Source organism: Rhamphochromis sp. 'chilingali' (assembly GCF_963969265.1).
Source record: "Rhamphochromis sp. 'chilingali' genome assembly, chromosome: 3".
NCBI lineage: Eukaryota > Metazoa > Chordata > Actinopteri > Cichliformes > Cichlidae > Rhamphochromis > Rhamphochromis sp. 'chilingali'.
Window position 1 is genome coordinate 25,088,059 of NC_137931.1, and position 18,928 is coordinate 25,106,986.

General features: G+C 41.1%; 1 protein-coding gene across 2 annotated transcripts in view; it reads left to right on the forward strand.

Moving 5' to 3' along the window:
* The window catches only part of stk11ip (serine/threonine kinase 11 interacting protein), a 50,211-nt gene that overhangs the window by 2,729 nt on the left and 28,554 nt on the right, over positions 1-18,928 (forward strand). For both annotated transcript variants that reach the window (XM_080876867.1, XM_080876868.1), the window contains exons 2-17: positions 2,952-3,019; positions 5,855-6,057; positions 6,148-6,222; positions 6,317-6,412; positions 6,491-6,598; positions 6,685-6,756; positions 6,859-6,988; positions 7,302-7,405; positions 10,870-10,959; positions 11,204-11,245; positions 13,673-13,843; positions 13,933-14,014; positions 14,259-14,762; positions 14,916-15,133; positions 15,237-15,347; positions 16,698-16,938. In XM_080876867.1, the coding sequence (XP_080732993.1) occupies positions 2,952-3,019; positions 5,855-6,057; positions 6,148-6,222; positions 6,317-6,412; positions 6,491-6,598; positions 6,685-6,756; positions 6,859-6,988; positions 7,302-7,405; positions 10,870-10,959; positions 11,204-11,245; positions 13,673-13,843; positions 13,933-14,014; positions 14,259-14,762; positions 14,916-15,133; positions 15,237-15,347; positions 16,698-16,938 (2,315 nt within the window). The remainder of the gene's footprint in view (positions 1-2,951; positions 3,020-5,854; positions 6,058-6,147; positions 6,223-6,316; positions 6,413-6,490; positions 6,599-6,684; positions 6,757-6,858; positions 6,989-7,301; positions 7,406-10,869; positions 10,960-11,203; positions 11,246-13,672; positions 13,844-13,932; positions 14,015-14,258; positions 14,763-14,915; positions 15,134-15,236; positions 15,348-16,697; positions 16,939-18,928) is intronic.

Below are 18,928 nucleotides of genomic sequence, written 5' to 3' on the forward strand. Positions count from 1 at the left end.
CTGGATTATGACTTCATATTGTAATTAACTGTCAAAACTAGTAGACATGCATGCATGGGTAACCTCTTCCTCCCAGATGAAGGTGATCCACTTCATACATTATGTAAAGGTTCAAAGGTTTGCTGATGCTGACCTCTAGTAGCACTATGACTAAACTGCATGTGGAATGTATTGTACTTCATTTCTGCTGTATGAAATTTAGAAGGGTTACCACCTGTAGGTTTGAAAACATGTTTGATAACATCAGTGTCACTGAATCACGGCCATGAGGCTTTCATTTATTGTCTGCGGTACAGGTTTTTTTTTTTATTTGGCCAAAGTAAAATTATTAGCATTTGTGCAAATCTCACTTTGGATTCTATTTTTTTTTAGGTGAAAAGAAAAATGTAAAATTAAATAAATAAAACTTTGGGACTAAGGGGTTAACTGAATATGCACTCAGGTCTCTTAAGCGGGTAAAACGCACAGCATCTTACTGAATGGAAATGTTTACCAAATTACAGAGCATAAATCCTTACATGGAAATGTTCGCTTCACAAGTCCCAAATGGAAAAATGCTTGTGTGTTTGTGTGTGTGTGCGAGAGAGTATGTTTGTTTGCTGCCTAGCAACAAGTGATGCATGTGCAAATTAGGAAAGTTCCTGCTTTATTTGCTCATGCAAATCATTGTAAAGTATCTGTTATGAAGCCAAAAGTGTTACCCAATAAAACAAAAGGGCTGCTGAAAACTGCTTTCCTGGTTTAGATCAGTTAAGTGTACAGAGGTTAAAGCTTGTCACCTGGTTACATGCTATGTAATCACTGTACATGGACGTGATTGTCTTGTAAACCTTCACAGTATTCTTGATTATATTCAGATTTATATTCTGCTTTCTATTATAGTTGACCTACCTGCTAAAATCAAGCTCATGTTGGTTCACCACAAATTCAATTCAATTTAATCTGGTCTGTTTTGATATGAGTAGATGCGGTGCAAGCTCCAATGATGCCTCTTGGACACCCATCGAACTCTGTTTTTTATTGGTTGCCATGGCTGGAATCTGATTGGACCAACACCCGCCAGCAGCTGTAAAACCACAGCTACCACAGGGTCTGTGTCCTATTATATGGGCTTTTAAAGGGAAGAAGCCAGAAAAAGTCTTTAGTGCATGACCTTTGAAGGGTCCATGTAAGATTTGCAACACTTCTGCCTGACTTCATCTTAACTTTATGTATATATATATTTTTATTTTATTTGCTTTTGGTTTTCAAGCACAAAGTTAAAACACATATAGTATATACTGCTACTTATGCACAGATGCTCATTTTCTATGGTTTTGACATCTGAAAGTTGTATATATCCTCGCTGTTTGCAGTTTTGTATTTATTTCTATTTAATACAGACCATTATATGGAATTTAGCCTCTTTGCTGCAAGTGCTCCACCCAGTGGCCACAGACGTTTAAATTTCAACTATACATCATGTCGAGAAATGTTTTAGCACATGACAGAACTTTTTATTGATGAAAAAGTAGAAAATCTCTTTTTAAAAAAAGTTCTTATGCATTTCTACACGTCTGTTTCTATTTTTGTGCCTTTTAAGTAGAACGAAAAGAACTGCTTTTATAGGCTTGCTCTGTCTTAATCGTTCTTTCAGTATTTTTTGGCCATAGTTTACATCTTATATATGTATAAAAATATGTATTTTTGAATTATTGTAAGATCATAACAGAGCTATTATACTTTTGTATTTTCTTAAATCAGTTTTATTTTTGTTTCTGTTTTCTTGTTTTTAAAATTCAGATTCAGTCAGTTTCCTGATCGGGTTTGCTCATTTTAGTTTAGTTTTTATTGTTTAAAATTTTTTGTTTAAAAATTGTAATACTATATAGAGGACATATGCTGAAGTCAAGATTCAGGAAAATCTGCATAGGTATTAAAATAAAAAAGCACCACTTTTTGAAGCCAGTACTTTAAGTCTTGCAGACATAAGTATCAGGTCATCAAAGCCTCATCAGGCAAGCTGTAATAACAAACTTTACCAAACTGACAAAGAGGAAAACTAATGATATTTATTTTCTCTAAATAGATTTTTAACGTTTTAGTAAATTTCCACATTTTACAAAAATCATCTCAGTTAATTTTTATTATTTTTAAGGGCCACTTTTTATTCTTATTTCAGTTAACAACAATTTTTGCACATCTAGTTTTAGTTTATGTTTGTTTAATTTTAGTATAATAACCTTGAACTGAACGTTTGACCTTTTGACTATATGCAGTGACATTTATATTTATCTTTAATGTGTGCCTTTATTCAAACTGTGAGGATTTTTACTATTATTATGAATAATAATAATATTAAGAAGAAGAAGAAGAAGAAGAAGAAGAAGAAGAAGAAGAAGAAGAAGAAGAAGAAGAACGATTTTAAAAAAGAAGAAACTTTATTATTAATGGGCGCGTAAGAGTCATACCTTTTGGTATAACGAGGCTACCGTACACGCTTTCAGTTCCGTCATGTGACGGAGGTAAAAAATGTCAACATCACTCTGCGCTTGATTGCCACAATAACAAATGAGCACCATAACGTGGCGTTTCTTTGTGCGCCAAAATTAATATGCTCTACTATAACTAACACCTTGATGTTAGCAATCCGGCTGTCGGCTGTCATTGCACAGGTATGTCGTTTTGCTTACTTATCGGGATACTTTAGCCGAGCTAACTGCTAGCAATAGCAGAGTTTTGGATGCCTATGTCAGTTAGCGTGTCTCTAAAGCTTTGAACGCTAACTACATTAACACGGAAAAAGTGCTTATTAGCCCGAGGCTGTGGTATAGTTGTCTGTAGTCGTCTTTTGTTTTTATCAAATCCGCTGAAACAACAGCACGAAACGTACTGAACGCGTGCAAGACAAGCTTTTCTGTTTTTAATTTCCGTGAGTTGTGTACTCAGGACTATTTCTTGAATTCTTACAGGATGGCTGCACTTCAGACGGGCCACTCTCCTCTCGTACATAGCTTGGCCACGCTTCTCCGAAATAACGGTATGTGCCAGTGTGACACTGTTCCCTTTCCGTACAAGATCCGTCCAAAAACAGCAGCATGACACAGGATCATGAGGCGGCTAACTCATGTTGACAGGTTCAGGACCATCCAGGTTCGCTCTGTGAGGAAACATAATAATCTAAGAGCCTTCAACCCTTCCCCCCACCCCAAAAGCTGATTGCGCTTTAAGCTATTTCAACAGACGATGTATGAGATAATAACTGAGCCAGCCTAATCCCCTATTCATTAATAATGTAGGGGTTTTACAGTCTGTTTACAGATAATGTTTTCCTTTTAATTTGTCTGAGGAGTTATTTGAAAGGGGGTGTTATATTATTGAGAGAAATCAACCATCCATCTATTGTCTTCCACTTATCTGATGCTGGGTCACATTCACAGCAGCCATACTTTCGAGTCCCTCCTGGGGGATCCAGAGGCGTTCCCAGATTTAACCATGCACGATAAAGAAATGCTGTTGTTTTAAATGAAAGAAATCTGTCAATAAGCATTGTGTGCTTAAATTGTAAGAAATACATGTGTAAAGTTTCAGAACAAGATTTAGTTGCTCATCGCTGAGACTGTCCTGTAATTATAAAACTAAGTTTTCGTTAATTTATAGAAAATAGGAAATCATTTTCTGTGCTTTTCATTTTCTGTGATTTTCAGTAAAAATGGCATCAAGGTAATTTTTACTATGGGCCCGCTGTAAAAAGAAGTTCCTGGAGCAGATAGTGCTAAATTTAAACAACCTTTTCTGTCATTTAAATGTTTATCTATTACTTAATTTCTGAATGTCCATGTGGGAGGTTTTTATCACTAGAACAAAAACTTATAAACTTATTAAAAAAATTGATAAAAAGTCCAAAATTTATGCCCTCCTTCACATTTTTCGAAACTGTCCAGTGGAGCCTCTGTTGTAACGATTCTGTGCCCGGGCCTTAAGTAATTACCTCACCTCTAAGGCACAGTCCAGGTAAAGGGTGTATTCACTGCCTTACTCTTTTGGTTGTTACCCAGAAGTCATGACCACAGGTGAAGGTTGTGGACGTAGATGGATCAGTAAATCGAAACTGTCTTCACCACAACGGCCTGGTTCAACAGCCGGGTTTCTGCTGACGCCGCGCTAAACCGTCCGTCGAGCTTCCCAACACTCGTGAATGAGATCCCATGATATTTGAACTCACTCGCCTTGAGGCTGCCTCTCTTTCCCAACCCAAATAGAGCATTGCACTGTTTTCCCAGCAGTGAACCGCTTCGTCAGACTCAGAGTCGCTGGCTTTCATGCTCGGCTGCAAACCGCTCCAGTGCATGCTGATGGTCATGCACTGATGAAGCCAACAGAACCACATCATCACCAAACAGCAGGGATGCTATTCTGAGGTTCCTCCTGTCCACAGAACTCTCCAATATGAACTAAATACATGAATGAGAGTGGTGTTAATAGTTCACTGATAATGATTCATTTTCAGAAATGCAAATTATTTAGCCGACATCAGACCACTAACAACAGTATAATACGGTAGTTTGATTATGATTTTTTGTGTGTCTAACACACTCAGCCATTTGCCAAGTTTGTGATCACTAAAGCCTTTTTTCCACTGGCACCTACTCTGCACAGTTTCTGCATTTTTCAGTTACAAGTACCATCTCAATGTGGGTGGGGTCGTTACAGCAAGGCTGCCCAAACATCTCAAGACCTCAGTAGTATGCGCCACAAACACAACACATCAAGTGAAGGTTTTGGTGGGAGGCGTGTGTAAACACTTCCCTTGTTACCAGGTTTAAAAAATGGCAGGTTTGAGTCTTGGGAAGGAGTCGCACTCGTGTCTCTTTCAGTGTAGTCGCTGCCTGGCCGATTAGCGGCATGCCGTCCATTGACGTCACATTTTTGGCTCAGATTGGCTCGCTTAGAACCGGGGCCAAAGTGATACTAAAAAGTATGTGGTACCAGCTACTACCACCTAATGGAAAACCTTAAAAACTGAGTCGCGCTGAGTAGAAGTTGGTGAAAAAGAGGCATAGCTACCTAAATTACTGAGCTCTACTGACATCCAACAACAATAATATTCAGGTGGATGCTTCCAAATCTGTAGCACTGCATTGGAGCTACTCATTCATTCTGTAGCTGACTAACTTGCAGAGGTGGGAATCACCATACATCCCACGATACGATATTATCACGATACTTAACGCACGATATGATATTATTGCAATTTTTAAAAATATTTTGCGATATTCAGATTCTGTACATAAAGGTAAACTTTATCAATATTCATTTTATCTAATATCAAAGTCTCGCACTCAGTCTTTCTCTCATTTCAGTCAGTTTTATTGTTGAAAAACTGAACGGTTTGTATTACAGTCTAGTCCAACTGAACTGAATGCAACCATCTGGTACAAGTATAGCTATTTATAAAAACTATGCAGCCCATTCAGCAACTGAAGAATTTGACAATAAATTAAAACAAAATATAATTTTACATTAAATAAAAAAAAAGTTTTAAACTTAATTAAAATAAAACATGTCTTAAATTAAAATAAGTAAACTGTCATGTTTATTGCTGCCAAAAAAAAAGTTAAACACATTTGGACAGTGTCAGGATTCTTGCTCAGAAAAAGGATCAACATGCTCTGAAGTCAGAGTTCCAGTCCACAAAAACCTTTTTTGTAACAAAATATCGATTTCTGCTGTCCCTGTATCGATACATTATTAGCAAACAAAATATCACGATACTACACAGTATCGATTTTTTCCCCCACCCCTACTAACTTGTCACTTGTGAGTCAAATCTGGCTGATTACTTTAAGCATGAAAGCTCGCTTTCACCCTTCAGGTGACATGGTGCTGGACGGCAGCAGCACGCTGACCCTGCCTGCTGCCACCTTGCAGCAGCTCACAAGGCTGTTTGAGCAGTACTTGCTATCCCGGAGCCAGCAACACGGGTTCCTCGCACTGCCCTCCCACCCAGCTGACACCGCTTCGCTGCTGCAGCTGCAGTTCCTGTTTGACATCCTGCAGAAGACAGTTTCCCTCAAGGTTGGTTTTAACCCAGAACTTGGTTCTTTCACATTGAGTCCCAAAAAGTTGGCCCTGCCAACTAATTTCTGACTCGCTGTGTGTTTGCAGCTCATCAACCCGCTGGGTGTGAGGCTCAAGTCTGTGTTAAAAATTTTCCCTTTCAAGTCTCTGAAGTGTTTGGAGGTAATGTGTGAATACTTCCTACTTTCACTTCTTGTTGTTTAAGGTCACAGGTCTTTTACATTATAACTCGTCCCTGCTTGTTCTTCCTCACCAGCTGAAGAGAATCCCCCCTCACTGTCTCGAGGGCCTCAGAGGAATTTACTCCCAGCTGGAGGTTTTTACCTGCTCAAAAAGCCTCAGTTCCTTGGAGGTACTCCCAGCCGGTAGCATGAGCAGGTTTCATGAGAGGACCAAAAAGCTCAGTGATTTATATGATGTGCATTTTTAGGAGCTGCTCTCTCTGTGTGGAGGTGATCTGAGCTCAGCACTACCGTGGCTTGAACTTCACACCCTGAACTTCAGCTACAACTCCATAGTTTGCCTTGACCAGTCACTGGTGAGACAAGCAAATACACAGATGTGTCATTACTGAGTCATAAGCATAAGGTTTCTATCCAACCTCAACTTCTTCAAATCTTACAGAGTTTACTGAATGTCCTGAAATCTTTGGATCTAAGCCATAACAAGATTCAGGAGTGTGCTGAATTCCTAAAGGTTGGATTGCTATCAGCATTTGGTCACATAGAATCTAAGCTTTATTTGTTTATTCTGCAATTTACAGTAATCTTGTTTTACTTTATTTTTGCTTTCGCCCAGGCTCTGACTGAGCTGGAACACTTGAACCTGGGCTACAACTGCCTGCAGAGGGCGCCAACACTCGGTATGAGTGCTAGGGCCAAGCTGGTCACACTCATCCTCAGGAACAACGAACTGGAAACCATCAACGGTAGGAACAACTGTTATCAGTCGCAGGCTTCCCGTACTCTTCTTAAAGCCCAATTTACCTTCTCAGCAAAGAGACCAAATAGTGATGAAGCTGGTAGATGAGGAAGCAGCGTGAAGATATACAAACTTTATTGCCACTGTTTTGTAAGATAGTTTTCTTCATCACACAGAGACATTTTTAATAAGGGAAAAGAACATGAGAATTTAATTACACAACTTAATGTTTGGTCATTTTTTTCCTTTAAAACCAGTGCTCTTGAACTTGTGCATGAGTTTGAATTCACTTGCATCATTGGCATCTCTCATCAAAACAGGCGTGGAACAGTTGTCTTCTCTCCAGCATTTAGACCTGGCCTACAACATCCTGCTGGAGCATTCCCAGCTGGCTCCTCTCTCCCTGCTGCACTGCCTCAACACAGTAAAGATGCACACATGCACACATTTATCCTTAGATGATCAAATTTACATGACACTTTGTTACTGCTCCCAGTGAGGTCAAGCGATTAGGGCTCATTGTTTTTAAATCTGCTTGTTAGCAGGTTTCTTCAACCATTTTGGATGGATTTGCATGAAAACGTTACAAAAGTGGGGCTGGGCTAAACTGTTGGAATTCACCAGGATCCAGTATTTGTTTTTTGTTTTTGTTTTTTGAAAGAGTCTGTAACATTGCGATACAGAGGAAGCATTTTACCTCACATCTCTAGAAAATACTAATGAGGTTGACTTTGAGGTCCCCCAGCTGCCTGAGCTTATAGCGGCATAACTAAACAATGGTTTAAAGGTGCAATAGCCATTTTCTGAGTTTATGTTATAGAAAAATAAAGTTGTACTCATCAATATACACAGATTAGTGTGTAATTACATCTTCCAACAAACTGATGTGTTCTTATAAACTTAGATTTAACCCATTAAAAATGCACAGGCGCCGGCACTGGTTTGTGTCACAAACATCTTGAATACAGTGGACGTCACTGTTCTGCCTAATCATATTTTATCTACGTGGTTAGAGACTGGCCACATACATCCCAAAGAAGGAGAGAACTCGTAGCCATTCCCATGCTGTTCAGGCAAATTTGAATTTGTATATGCACCTTCAGACTCTAGATATGAAGGTTCATACTTTGTGTTTTATCGTCTAAGAAGGGGTCCCCTCCACTGACAAACTGAAAACAGGAAGGAAGGAGGCAACACCACCAGTATCTTAATAGAATATCATCCTCTTCTTCCTCACCTCAAGCCCCTGCAGAACTGAAGTCAGGGCTGTTACACCCCGGCCTAGGCAACCGGGGTGCAACGTAGAAAAACAAAGACAAGGAAAACAAAACCACGAAGAAAAACACTAAGGCTCTCCACCAAAATCCCAAAAAGTGTCTCAAAACGAATTTATTTACATCAAAACACAAAACGTCAAACTATTTACAACGGGGGGGAAGATCGCGACCATGATCAACTGACACACAGGGCTTAAATACATGGAGGGAAACAATCAGGGAATGGACAACAGGAGGGAAACACAGCTGGGGCAAATCAGAACTGACGAGACAGGGAAACGTAAACTGAACACATTAAGATACACAGACTTTCAAAGTAAAGTAGGAAACACATAACAGTCACGCAAAAACAACACATTACCAACGCCAAATCGTCAATCCCGGAGGAGCACCTAGACACTCAAATCCACACACAATTACGGTCACAGTCGTAACACCCCCTTACCCAAGAATTAACATTAACCCCAAAATGTTTAATTCAAGGAAACACCCAAAAAAAAAAACATTTAAAACATACAACCCCAACGAAAAATGTTTGTTCCATGTCCAGCCCATACGGCACCGGCCACCGTCCCGCAGGCGACGCTGATGACTGGACGGGTCCTCCAGTGGAAACGGAAAACCGGAGCGGGCCCTCGGATCCTCCAGCGAAGACAAACGAAGCTGATGAAGGCCGGAGCGGTCCCACTGACCCTCCAGCAGACGACGAAGGCTGAGGCGGTCCCTCGGACCCCCCAGCGAAGGCAAATGAAGACTGAAGCGGTCCCACGGACCCTCCAGCGGAGGCAGATGAAACTGATGGAGGCTGGAGCGGTCCCCCTGACCCTCCAGCAGACGACGAAGGCTGAGGCGGTCCCACGGACCCCCCAGCGAAGACGGATGAAGTCTGGAGCGGTCCCACGGACCCTCCAGCGAAGGCAGACGAAGGCTGGAGCGGTGCCTCGGACCCTCCAGCGAAGACAAACGAAGACTGAAGACTGATGGAGGCTGGAGCGGTCCCCCTGACCCTCCAGCAGACGACGAAGGCTGAGGCGGTCCCTCGGACCCCCCAGCGAAGGCAAATGAAGACTGAAGCGGTCGAAATTGATGAAGGCTGGAGCGGTCCCCCTGACCCTCCAGCAGACGACGAAGGCTGGAGTGGTCCCACGGACCCTCCAGCGAAGGCGGATGAAGGCTGGAGCGGTCCCCGGGCCCTCCAGCGAAGACAGACGGAGGCAGAAGCGGTCCCTCCCTCGGACCCTCCAGCAACGGCGAACGGCTGAAGCGGCCCCCCCGGGCCCTCCAGCGAAGACAGACGGCTGAAGCGGTCCCTCCCTCGGACCCTCCAGCGAAGACAGACGGCTGAAGCGGTCCCTCCCCGGACCCTCCAGCGACGGCGGACGGCTGAAGCGGTCCTCGGACCCCACAGTGATTGGACGAGCCCCCATATGTTACACCCCGGCCTAGGCAACCGGGGTGCAACGTAGAAAAACAAAGACAAGGAAAACAAAACCACGAAGAAAAACACTAAGGCTCTCCACCAAAATCCCAAAAAGTGTCTCAAAACGAATTTATTTACATCAAAACACAAAACGTCAAACTATTTACAACGGGGGGGAAGATCGCGACCATGATCAACTGACACACAGGGCTTAAATACATGGAGGGAAACAATCAGGGAATGGACAACAGGAGGGAAACACAGCTGGGGCAAATCAGAACTGACGAGACAGGGAAACGTAAACTGAACACATTAAGATACACAGACTTTCAAAGTAAAGTAGGAAACACATAACAGTCACGCAAAAACAACACATTACCAACGCCAAATCGTCAATCCCGGAGGAGCACCTAGACACTCAAATCCACACACAATTACGGTCACAGTCGTAACAGGGCCCTAACACAAAAAACCTGGCAACAGATTAGATGCAAAATCCCCCCATTTCTGTACAGCTGATGAAAGCTGGATGAACAATGACAGCTGGTTATAAGCTAATGTTATGCCAGCTAATGTTAGGCTTTAGCCCTGTGACACAGTTTGATTACATTCCCACATTGTATGGCAGTTTATTCACTAAGTTTCACTAACAGCAGCTAACAAAGGCTAACCGAAGCTAACAGCAGCAAAAACACTGACAGAAACGTTCAGGATATCTTGAACAACTCACCTCAGTATCGCGCTAATCAAATAGAAGTAAACTTCATTGACTCATCGACTTGTATCAGACTCTTTTCACAAAGATTTATAGCCTCACCCACAGTAAATAGGCATGTACATATATTGACAGCTGAGGTAAAGTGTGGACTGACAATCTTTACGATTTGATATCCCTGTGTTGGTCCTACATCATCATCATAACAATAGTGGTCCAGCATTAACGTCGCAGCTGACCAGTGGCATCTGAGCACTTAGCTAACATTAGCCAGGAAGTTAGCTAATGCTAATAAAAGAGTTGAATTCAGTTAACTTCAATCAGCAGTCTACTGACATCTAATGGTGAGGTTTTACACAAAAAACTTTAAAGTCATGTAATCTAGCCTAAGATTTTCTGCCTCCTTGTCTCAAACTGGGAGGTTTTTTTTCCATAGGTGAGTAGCTAAGAATGCAAACTCTACTGTCTTTTTTCAGTTGAATCTGGAAGGAAACCCACTGTACTTCCAGAAGACCCACCGCACCTCCACAGTCAGACACCTCTCGCCAAAAGCTGCCAACACCAGAGTGAGTGATAAGAATTGTAACTGAATGTATTATGCATATATATACTTTTAAAGTTTACCTTACATTTCCAAAGAAGGATGGAAATGTGATGTGAAAGTATTGTTTTTAAGTTCTAGTAGCCTCTGGGTCATCTGTTCTCCAATTTGTCACAAAGTGCAGCTTTGCTGTTCACACAAAGGTTTGAGCTTTGCCTTTCTTGTTTTCACCCAAAATTTCAGGCATTCCCTTTTTTCTTTCTTTATAGCTCAAACTTGATGGCACCCTACTGTCCTCATCTGAAATATCAGTGAGTCTCACTCTTAACATCACTTCATCATCTCACAGTTTAAAAGCTTGATACTAAAGCAGATTCTCTTCAGAGTGACTCAAAAATTCATGCGGTGTAAATTGTTGCTACTTGCTACATTTATTTACTTTGTATTAGGGCTGCTCAATTAATCGAATTGTTTTTTTTTTGATCAAGGTCTTTTTATTGAACAAAGAATTGCTTCCAACAACAATTATGGCAATATTAACAAACAGTCCTGCCCCCCCCCCCCCCCCCCCCCCCCATCCAGAACTGTGTAACTAAAACCCAGCCAGAGAGGGAAGAAGAGATAAAATAAAATAAAATTACAGATACAAAGTAAATAATAAAATAAATGAACAACAGCAAGGGGAAAAAAAAACAACAACAAAAAAACCAAAACAACAAAAAAAACCAAAAAAAACCCCACTCACACGCACATTAAGCAATAGTATCCAGACTTAATCTTTCAAAGTAAGTAAGAAAAGGTTGCCATGTGTCATAAAACCTCTGAACCGAACCTTTTACAGTGTAGCGGATCTTTTCCAGCTGAGTATAGTACATGACATCCTTAACCCATTGCCCATATACAGGTGGAAGTGGCTCTTTCCATTTCAATAATATCATTCTACGGGCCAAAAGAGTGCAGAAGGCCAGAAGATCAGAGTGTGATTTGGAAAGACTAGCATCACAAGGCGCCACCCCAAAAATAGCTATAAACGGGCAGGGTGCAATTGGAACATCAAATATGTTGGACATGGTTTCAAATATGCTTTTCCAAAAGCTACCCAGTTTTGGACATGCCCAGAACATGTGAAATAGGGAAGCAGGCTCTCGTTTGCACCGGTTACATGTGGGGTCAAACCCATCCTTGATTTTGCTCAGTCTAGTTTTAGACCAATGGAGACGGTGAACAACTTTGAACTGAATCACCACATGTTTAAGGCAAATAGATGACGAAGAAATTCTATTGATTATCTTATGCCAAGTCTCATCTGCAATCCGTTGGCCAAGATCACTTCCCCATCGTTCCCTAAGTGATTGCAATGTGGACAGCCTAAAATCACTTAACAGCTCATAAACATCACTTATAACCCGCTTAGCATTTGGTTTAAAATCAAAAATATCATCCAAAAGGGATGGACATGGACAGGACGGAAAGCAGTCAGTATTAGAAGCAACAAAATTCCTGAGTTGTAGATACCTGAAAAAGTGTGACTGAGGGATCTTGAACTTGTTCACCAGCTGTTCAAATGAGGAAAAGATATTGTCCGTGAAAAGAGCAGTCATTGATGTTATTCCAAGCTTTGTCCATATGTTAAATGCCTTGTCCGTTAAGGATGGGGAGAACATGCAATGTCTATGCGGTGGTGCATTAAGAGAGAGTTCAGTCTGTTTAAAGTGCCGTCTGAGCTGATACCAATTAATCGAATTGTAATCACGATTACGATCTGGGCTTTCAACGATCATTAAAAATGACTGAGCCAATTATTAGCCCCTCCCTCGTGCTTTACTCTCGCGCTGCTCCGTGTGGCAAATCGAGCGCACCTCTCTGCATTTCGAACACGCGTCACAACACTGAGAGCAGCGGTCCCCAACCTTTTTTGCGCCACGGACCGGTTTATTTCCGACAATATTTTCATGGACCGGCCTTTAAGGTGTCGCGGATAAATACAACAAAATAAAACTAGTACCGGTACCAAAAAAAAGAAAATTTATTCATAACACACGTGAAAAGACCCAGGAAAACAGAGTAAACAATAAAAACGATAACAAAATAACGTTGAAAGCCGATTAAAAACCCTGAAAACTATACATTTCACACCTGAGCCTCTACTCTCGCGGCCCGCTACCGGTCCGAGGCCCGGGGGTTGGGGACCCGGGGGTTGGGGACCGCTGATTAAGAGGTCCCCCAACTCTAAGCAGAAGTTATTTGGAGAGGAGAGTGACTGCCATTGGTTGAAAAGAGAGGTAAAAAAAACTTCAGTGGTGTGGAAACATTATGGGTTCGCGGAGTCAGACGTGGATCAAGTAGACATAGTGTGTAAACTTTGCTACAGTGTCGTAGCTGCAACACAGAGCAACACTGCAAAGTTCACTAAACATAGATGTTTACATTTTTCATTTATTTTTTATATTGCAAATATTTGCACTGTTATCAGTATTTGCACACTATTTTATATTATTTTTTGACAATCTTTAAAGCCATCATTCAATACATTGTTATTGTTAAATAAATATCGTCAAATAATCGAGATCTCAATTTCAGTGAAAATAATCGTGATTATCATTTTTGCCATAATCGAGCAGCCCTACTTTGTAGCAAGGTATAATCTACATTTATTTGCACTGTATTTGGAAAAGAAAATGTGGAATTAATACTTAAAATCATTTGTGGTAGTAAAGTTGGAGTACTCTTCTCTGCAGGTTCTGCCAAAACCAGGGCCGCTGATGGTCCAGGTGCAGACTTTGCCTTCAGGTTACACCATGCCTGCAGAACGCAGTTACCAGGAAGCATCTAGTGGGATGGGGGAGCTGAGTGACAGCCTGTCCGTCGGCGAAGCGGTTGTCTCAAACCTTCGCAGAAGGAAAAATAGGGTGGGAGTGATGCTCTTTTGGGTGTTGATATGCTTTTTTTTAGTGCTTTTCTCTGATATTTAATGAAAAATTGTCAATTTTTGTTTCAGAGTAAGGTGAAAGTGCGGAGGGCCAGTATATCCGAACCCAGTGATACTGATTATGAGTCCAGACCCTTGTCCTCCACACAGGGTTTGTTGTCAAAACATGTTTGCCGTCTAAAGTTTCAACATAAAGGCAAAAATTATGATTTACCTTGTACTGTAGTAATGGAGTATGCTCTTGTTAAATATTGCTAAAGTATCAAATAACCTTATCATATGCTCAACTAAGAAAAGTCATGCAAAGTCCAAGACTAAAAGTATAGAGGTGGATACGAGCATGAATGTTTGTTTTTTTTTTGGTTTTTTTTTTTCTGTTCTTTTTCCTCTTCTAGGCATCGTCCTTCAGCACCAGCAGGAGATTGAACGCATGTCCAGCTTCAGGGAACAACTCGGAGAAGACTGGCTAAGATATGAACACCATCTAGATGGAGCTTCACCCTTAACGCTCACCACCACTGTTAACCAGCAAACCTCCTGCTCTCAAACCCTCTCCAACGGCCTCACCACCACCATCGCTACTACCACTACATCTATCCCACAGCAGCAGCCATTGCCGCCGTCTTCCCACAAGGTCCCGGAAGTCCTCCCACCACCTATTCTTTCCTCTGAACCCAGAAATGAGGCCTCTGACGTGGATGCAGACCTGGAAATGGAGTCCACCTTGCAAGGTGGTCAGACCCCTCAGCTGACAGAGTCCACCTTGGATAACAGCATGGTAGATGGGCTGGTGATGAGCCAGGGAGTAGTGAGTTCACCTCAGCCAAGTCCAGAGAGCCACAGGTCTGCTAGAGCAGCAAGTGGCGAGACCAATCATGAAGAAGAAGAGGATTTAGGAGGTAGGGAGGTTGAAAATTGAGAAACATTTTAAACAGTATCTAACTCAATATGTGCTCGACTTAACAAAATGCAGTTATTCTGAAGGATAATCAGCACAAATCTCCTCCAGTTATGATCTGCTTTCTCTGACTACTACTTTTCTTTTCTCTTAGTGGACCTTTGTCACCCTCTGCTTGTTGGTGTCTTATCTGACAAAGAGGAGGGGCTTGGTGAAGGTCAGTGGCAGAGGAAGGGAAGAAGGGAGGTGTTCTTGTGCATCAAAAAGGGCTTAGTGCTTGAGATGGACATGCAGTGTGGCCAGGAGAGATGCCGTCTGGAGCTGGATAGCCTGGCTAAGGTGGAAACAACTGAGGCTGCGTGGACCCGAGGGGTATGAAAGGAGATTCTTCATCTTCATCTCTAACATCTTTACGTCTATAAAGGAAAATATAATGTTTTTATCAACTTGATAAATGACTTTGACTATCTTTCAGGATTTAGAAAATCAGTTTCCAGCTGTAGAACTTTACTTTGACTACATCAGCAAGGACAAACGAAGGAGACGCTACGTCCTGTTAGATGATGACCCTCAGCAAGCACTGCAGGTTAGCTGAAAAACTCTCACACATTTAAATTCATGCACACAAACTTCTGTTGCCAGGAGTGGTTGTTTGTGCTGTCAATTTTCCCACACATCAATGCGGATGACGTGCAAGGTGCGTACAATGAAGCAGTGTATGTAAATAAGAACACCCACCCACTGACTTCTTGGGACATGCTGTAGTTGTCTGGGCATGTTCACAGGCTGTCCTCTGCTCAGTCCATGTTACCTTTGTGTACCTGACGACAATCAACAGCAGTACAATCTAAAACCTGTGTCAGATGAAATGTTAAAAGCAGAAAGCTGTTCAGTTAATATGTAATGTATGTTTAAATACACACATAACTGAATTACGTGTAAAACCAAACGAGCACCTTGAGGTTCTACTTAAGGAAAGAACTAAGAATGACTGCTAGTTTCAGAAATTTGTCAAACGTAGTAGTTTATGGAAACCCATTCTAATATTTTCTCGAGTTCTCCTATCCTGTTAAGACAGGGGTGTCAAACTCAAATACACAGTGGGCCAAAACTCAAAACTGGAACAAAGTCACGGGCTAACGTTAATATTTATTGAAATATATTTATTCCTCCAGATATAAGAATGAATCTTTTCTAATGGACTCAAAAACGTTTTGCTGAAAAACTGAATATGGAACAAGCAAAGCTTAATACTAAACAATATATATATATTAGCTGTATAATACCAGTAGGCCAGCTCTGATAGTAATTTGGTGTGGCTTCGCGGGCCAAATGTAATTAGGCTGCGGGCCAGAGTTTGACGCCTATGTGTTAAGACATTTTATATAAATACTTCAGTTTTTAGCTTGCAGTCGCCTGTCAGAGAGAAAAGCAAAGAGAATGCTTGTATATCTCATGGGCTGCAGGCAGAAATGTATTATTACCACCTTTCTCTCCTCCAGAATTATTTCTTATTTTTTATTTTGCTGATCAGGTTCTGACTGACATATTGTCTAATAATAAGGTGCAGCCTGTTGTGGAGCACCGCACAAACTTAAGATGTAGCTCTCCATGACAGTCCCAGTTTCTCATGCGGCCTCGTGGGAAAATTGCCTGCCCATGTTTGATATGAGAATCCTCTATTGTAACAGTATATCTGTGACATAAAATAACACAAAGCATTATAGGTACCCTTTAATTTTCTATATAATTTTTTTGTGTAGTTACAGGAAAAAGTTAATATTGTCTGGAATGTGTGGAGAATGCTTGTATATCTCTGAACTGCTGTAAAAAATGTATTATTACCACCTTTGACTCCTGCAGAACTGTTTAGTGAGCAGAAATGTCTTGGTTTTCCTGCTTGTTAACAAACTTTTTTTTTTTTTTTGCTGACCAGGCTCTGACTGACATACTGTCTAATGTGGTGGAGGAAAACCAACGCCGGGTTTCTGAGCTCTGTCACAGCTGCATTCGCCTGCAGTGCCTTCGCTGCAGGTCAGAATTCATTCTTCAGGGAGGGGACGATGAAGAGGAAGCCGGTGAACGAACAACGAAGAGGAGAGGAGCTGTGATGCTATCAGAAGGTGTGCAGGAACAGGACGGGGAGGAGCTGATAGAGGCACAGTGGGCCAGCAAAGGTGAGAGTGAGTTCCTGCAGCGTTCATCGTCAACAGTTGATAAACAGACACAGGAAGAGGCACTCAGTAAAGTGAGTGTTATATGTATATAACACTCCAGGCAGATAAAATCAATATTATTCTTTCTTTAAGTATTTTTGCATGTTTTCTCTTTAAATTGGCATCCATAAAGTTAAAATGTGCAGAGGAAAAAATGTACGAACAGCAAAAAGAGTTTAAGAAAAACCTTTTGATCTGTTTGCACTAGCCAGATGTTTGGAGCTGTTTTGAAATGGGGAAAAATGCACTTAAGGCAACAAAATGCACTTTTGTTAAAAAAATACAACAAAAAAAAAATAGAAAACTGCCAAACCAAGGTGATATCTGGCTTTAGTTTATAGCTGAATCTGTCATCGTCACATGTGAGAGGAGCCCACACACACATGTGCACAGACATGCACACTACAACACTCATTCTGATTCATCCATGAAACTGAGTCATCCCTGATGAATCATGGTCACTCTCACGAACTAAACTATCCTTAAATAGCCAAGTACTAGATGTTTCTAGATGAGGAGATTTTATTTATAAAGCACCTTTTGTATACAAAGAGAGATTAAATGTCTTGCACAGAGAAATAAATCGTTCCAAAAAAAGCACAGACAGGTCTATAAAGAGGTAAAACAATCTTGTGCTCATTTCCAGCTCCATATGTTTTTTCTTAGACTCTCCTAGAGTAGCTTTGCATGATTAACAAAATAACCCTTAGTTCTCTTTGAGCCCTAAGCTTTCTTTTTTTAGCCAGTGCTTTTCAAACTGTGGGTCAAGCAATAGTGGTGGGATACATAGCTACAGCACGTCGTCGGTGGAAGACCAGGGTCAAAATACACAATAAATTGAATGATAAAAATAAACGGTGAAGAGTTTGCTGCTGCTGTCTTGCTAACCTCAGGTTATTAAAGTTCAGCTGGGCTGGTTCTTTATTATTAATGAAAATGGGTGGTGAGTAAATTATAGGTTTACTTATTTTCACAGGCAAACAGGCACAAAGCACTGTGAACAAAAAGATGCCATTTTGGTCATAATGGCCAATAAAAAGATATAATAAAGGGCAGTTTAAACTAAAATGAGCAGTTTAAACATAAATAAATGATAATAATTCAATAATCCGGTGGTGGGTGTGAAGCTTTACTTTTTGGACTCTGATCTAGGGGATGGCCAAAATGTCTCAGAATCACTGCTTTAAGCCAACTTTCATATACATTTCTATACCCTGCAAACAGAAGGTCTGTGAGTCAGGAGGAAACTAAGCCAAAAATGTCCACCATTTTTATCTTGTTTATCAAGATAAAAATGGTGAATAATGCAGTAAGATAATGAATAATGCTATAATAGTAAGAGGCAGATTTTTTTAATGATTAATATATGTGGGTCTGCAGGTTTTGTGCTACCATAAAAACCAAAGCAGAAATGACACAAGGTCACACATTGCGAGTACCAAATTCATTTGATTTCAGAGTACTTGCCAACTATCAGTTTCCCATGATTTCACAAGACAAAATGTTAGTTTTAGACAGCCTCTCTCGAAGCGTCAAACACGTTATCTCGTGGATTCCATAGCCAAGAGTTCCCACTTCAGCAGGATGCAGATAATAGTCATCATTCCAGCAGCCTCCTACCCGCAATCCAACCAAACCTGACATTAAGACCTGCACGGGCTTGTACAGACTGTGTTCAACAAATGTTTGGAGAGTTTTTTTTGGAACCATACACCTTTTGTTAGTGTGCTTAGTCTGTGGTTCTGCTGACATTTTGGGCAACAAAAGATTTTTTCACGTTGCACGTGTCTGGACGTAGACAGTTGTTTGCCTGTGGGTTACAGAATACACTCCTTGTAGATAAAATATAATCTCCTTTGACCTGAAACATATCCATGCATGTTTTCTGTCACTCTCCTCTGTTGTTTTCAGATTTCTTTTAAACATCCTGTTATTCTTGAGTACAAAACCT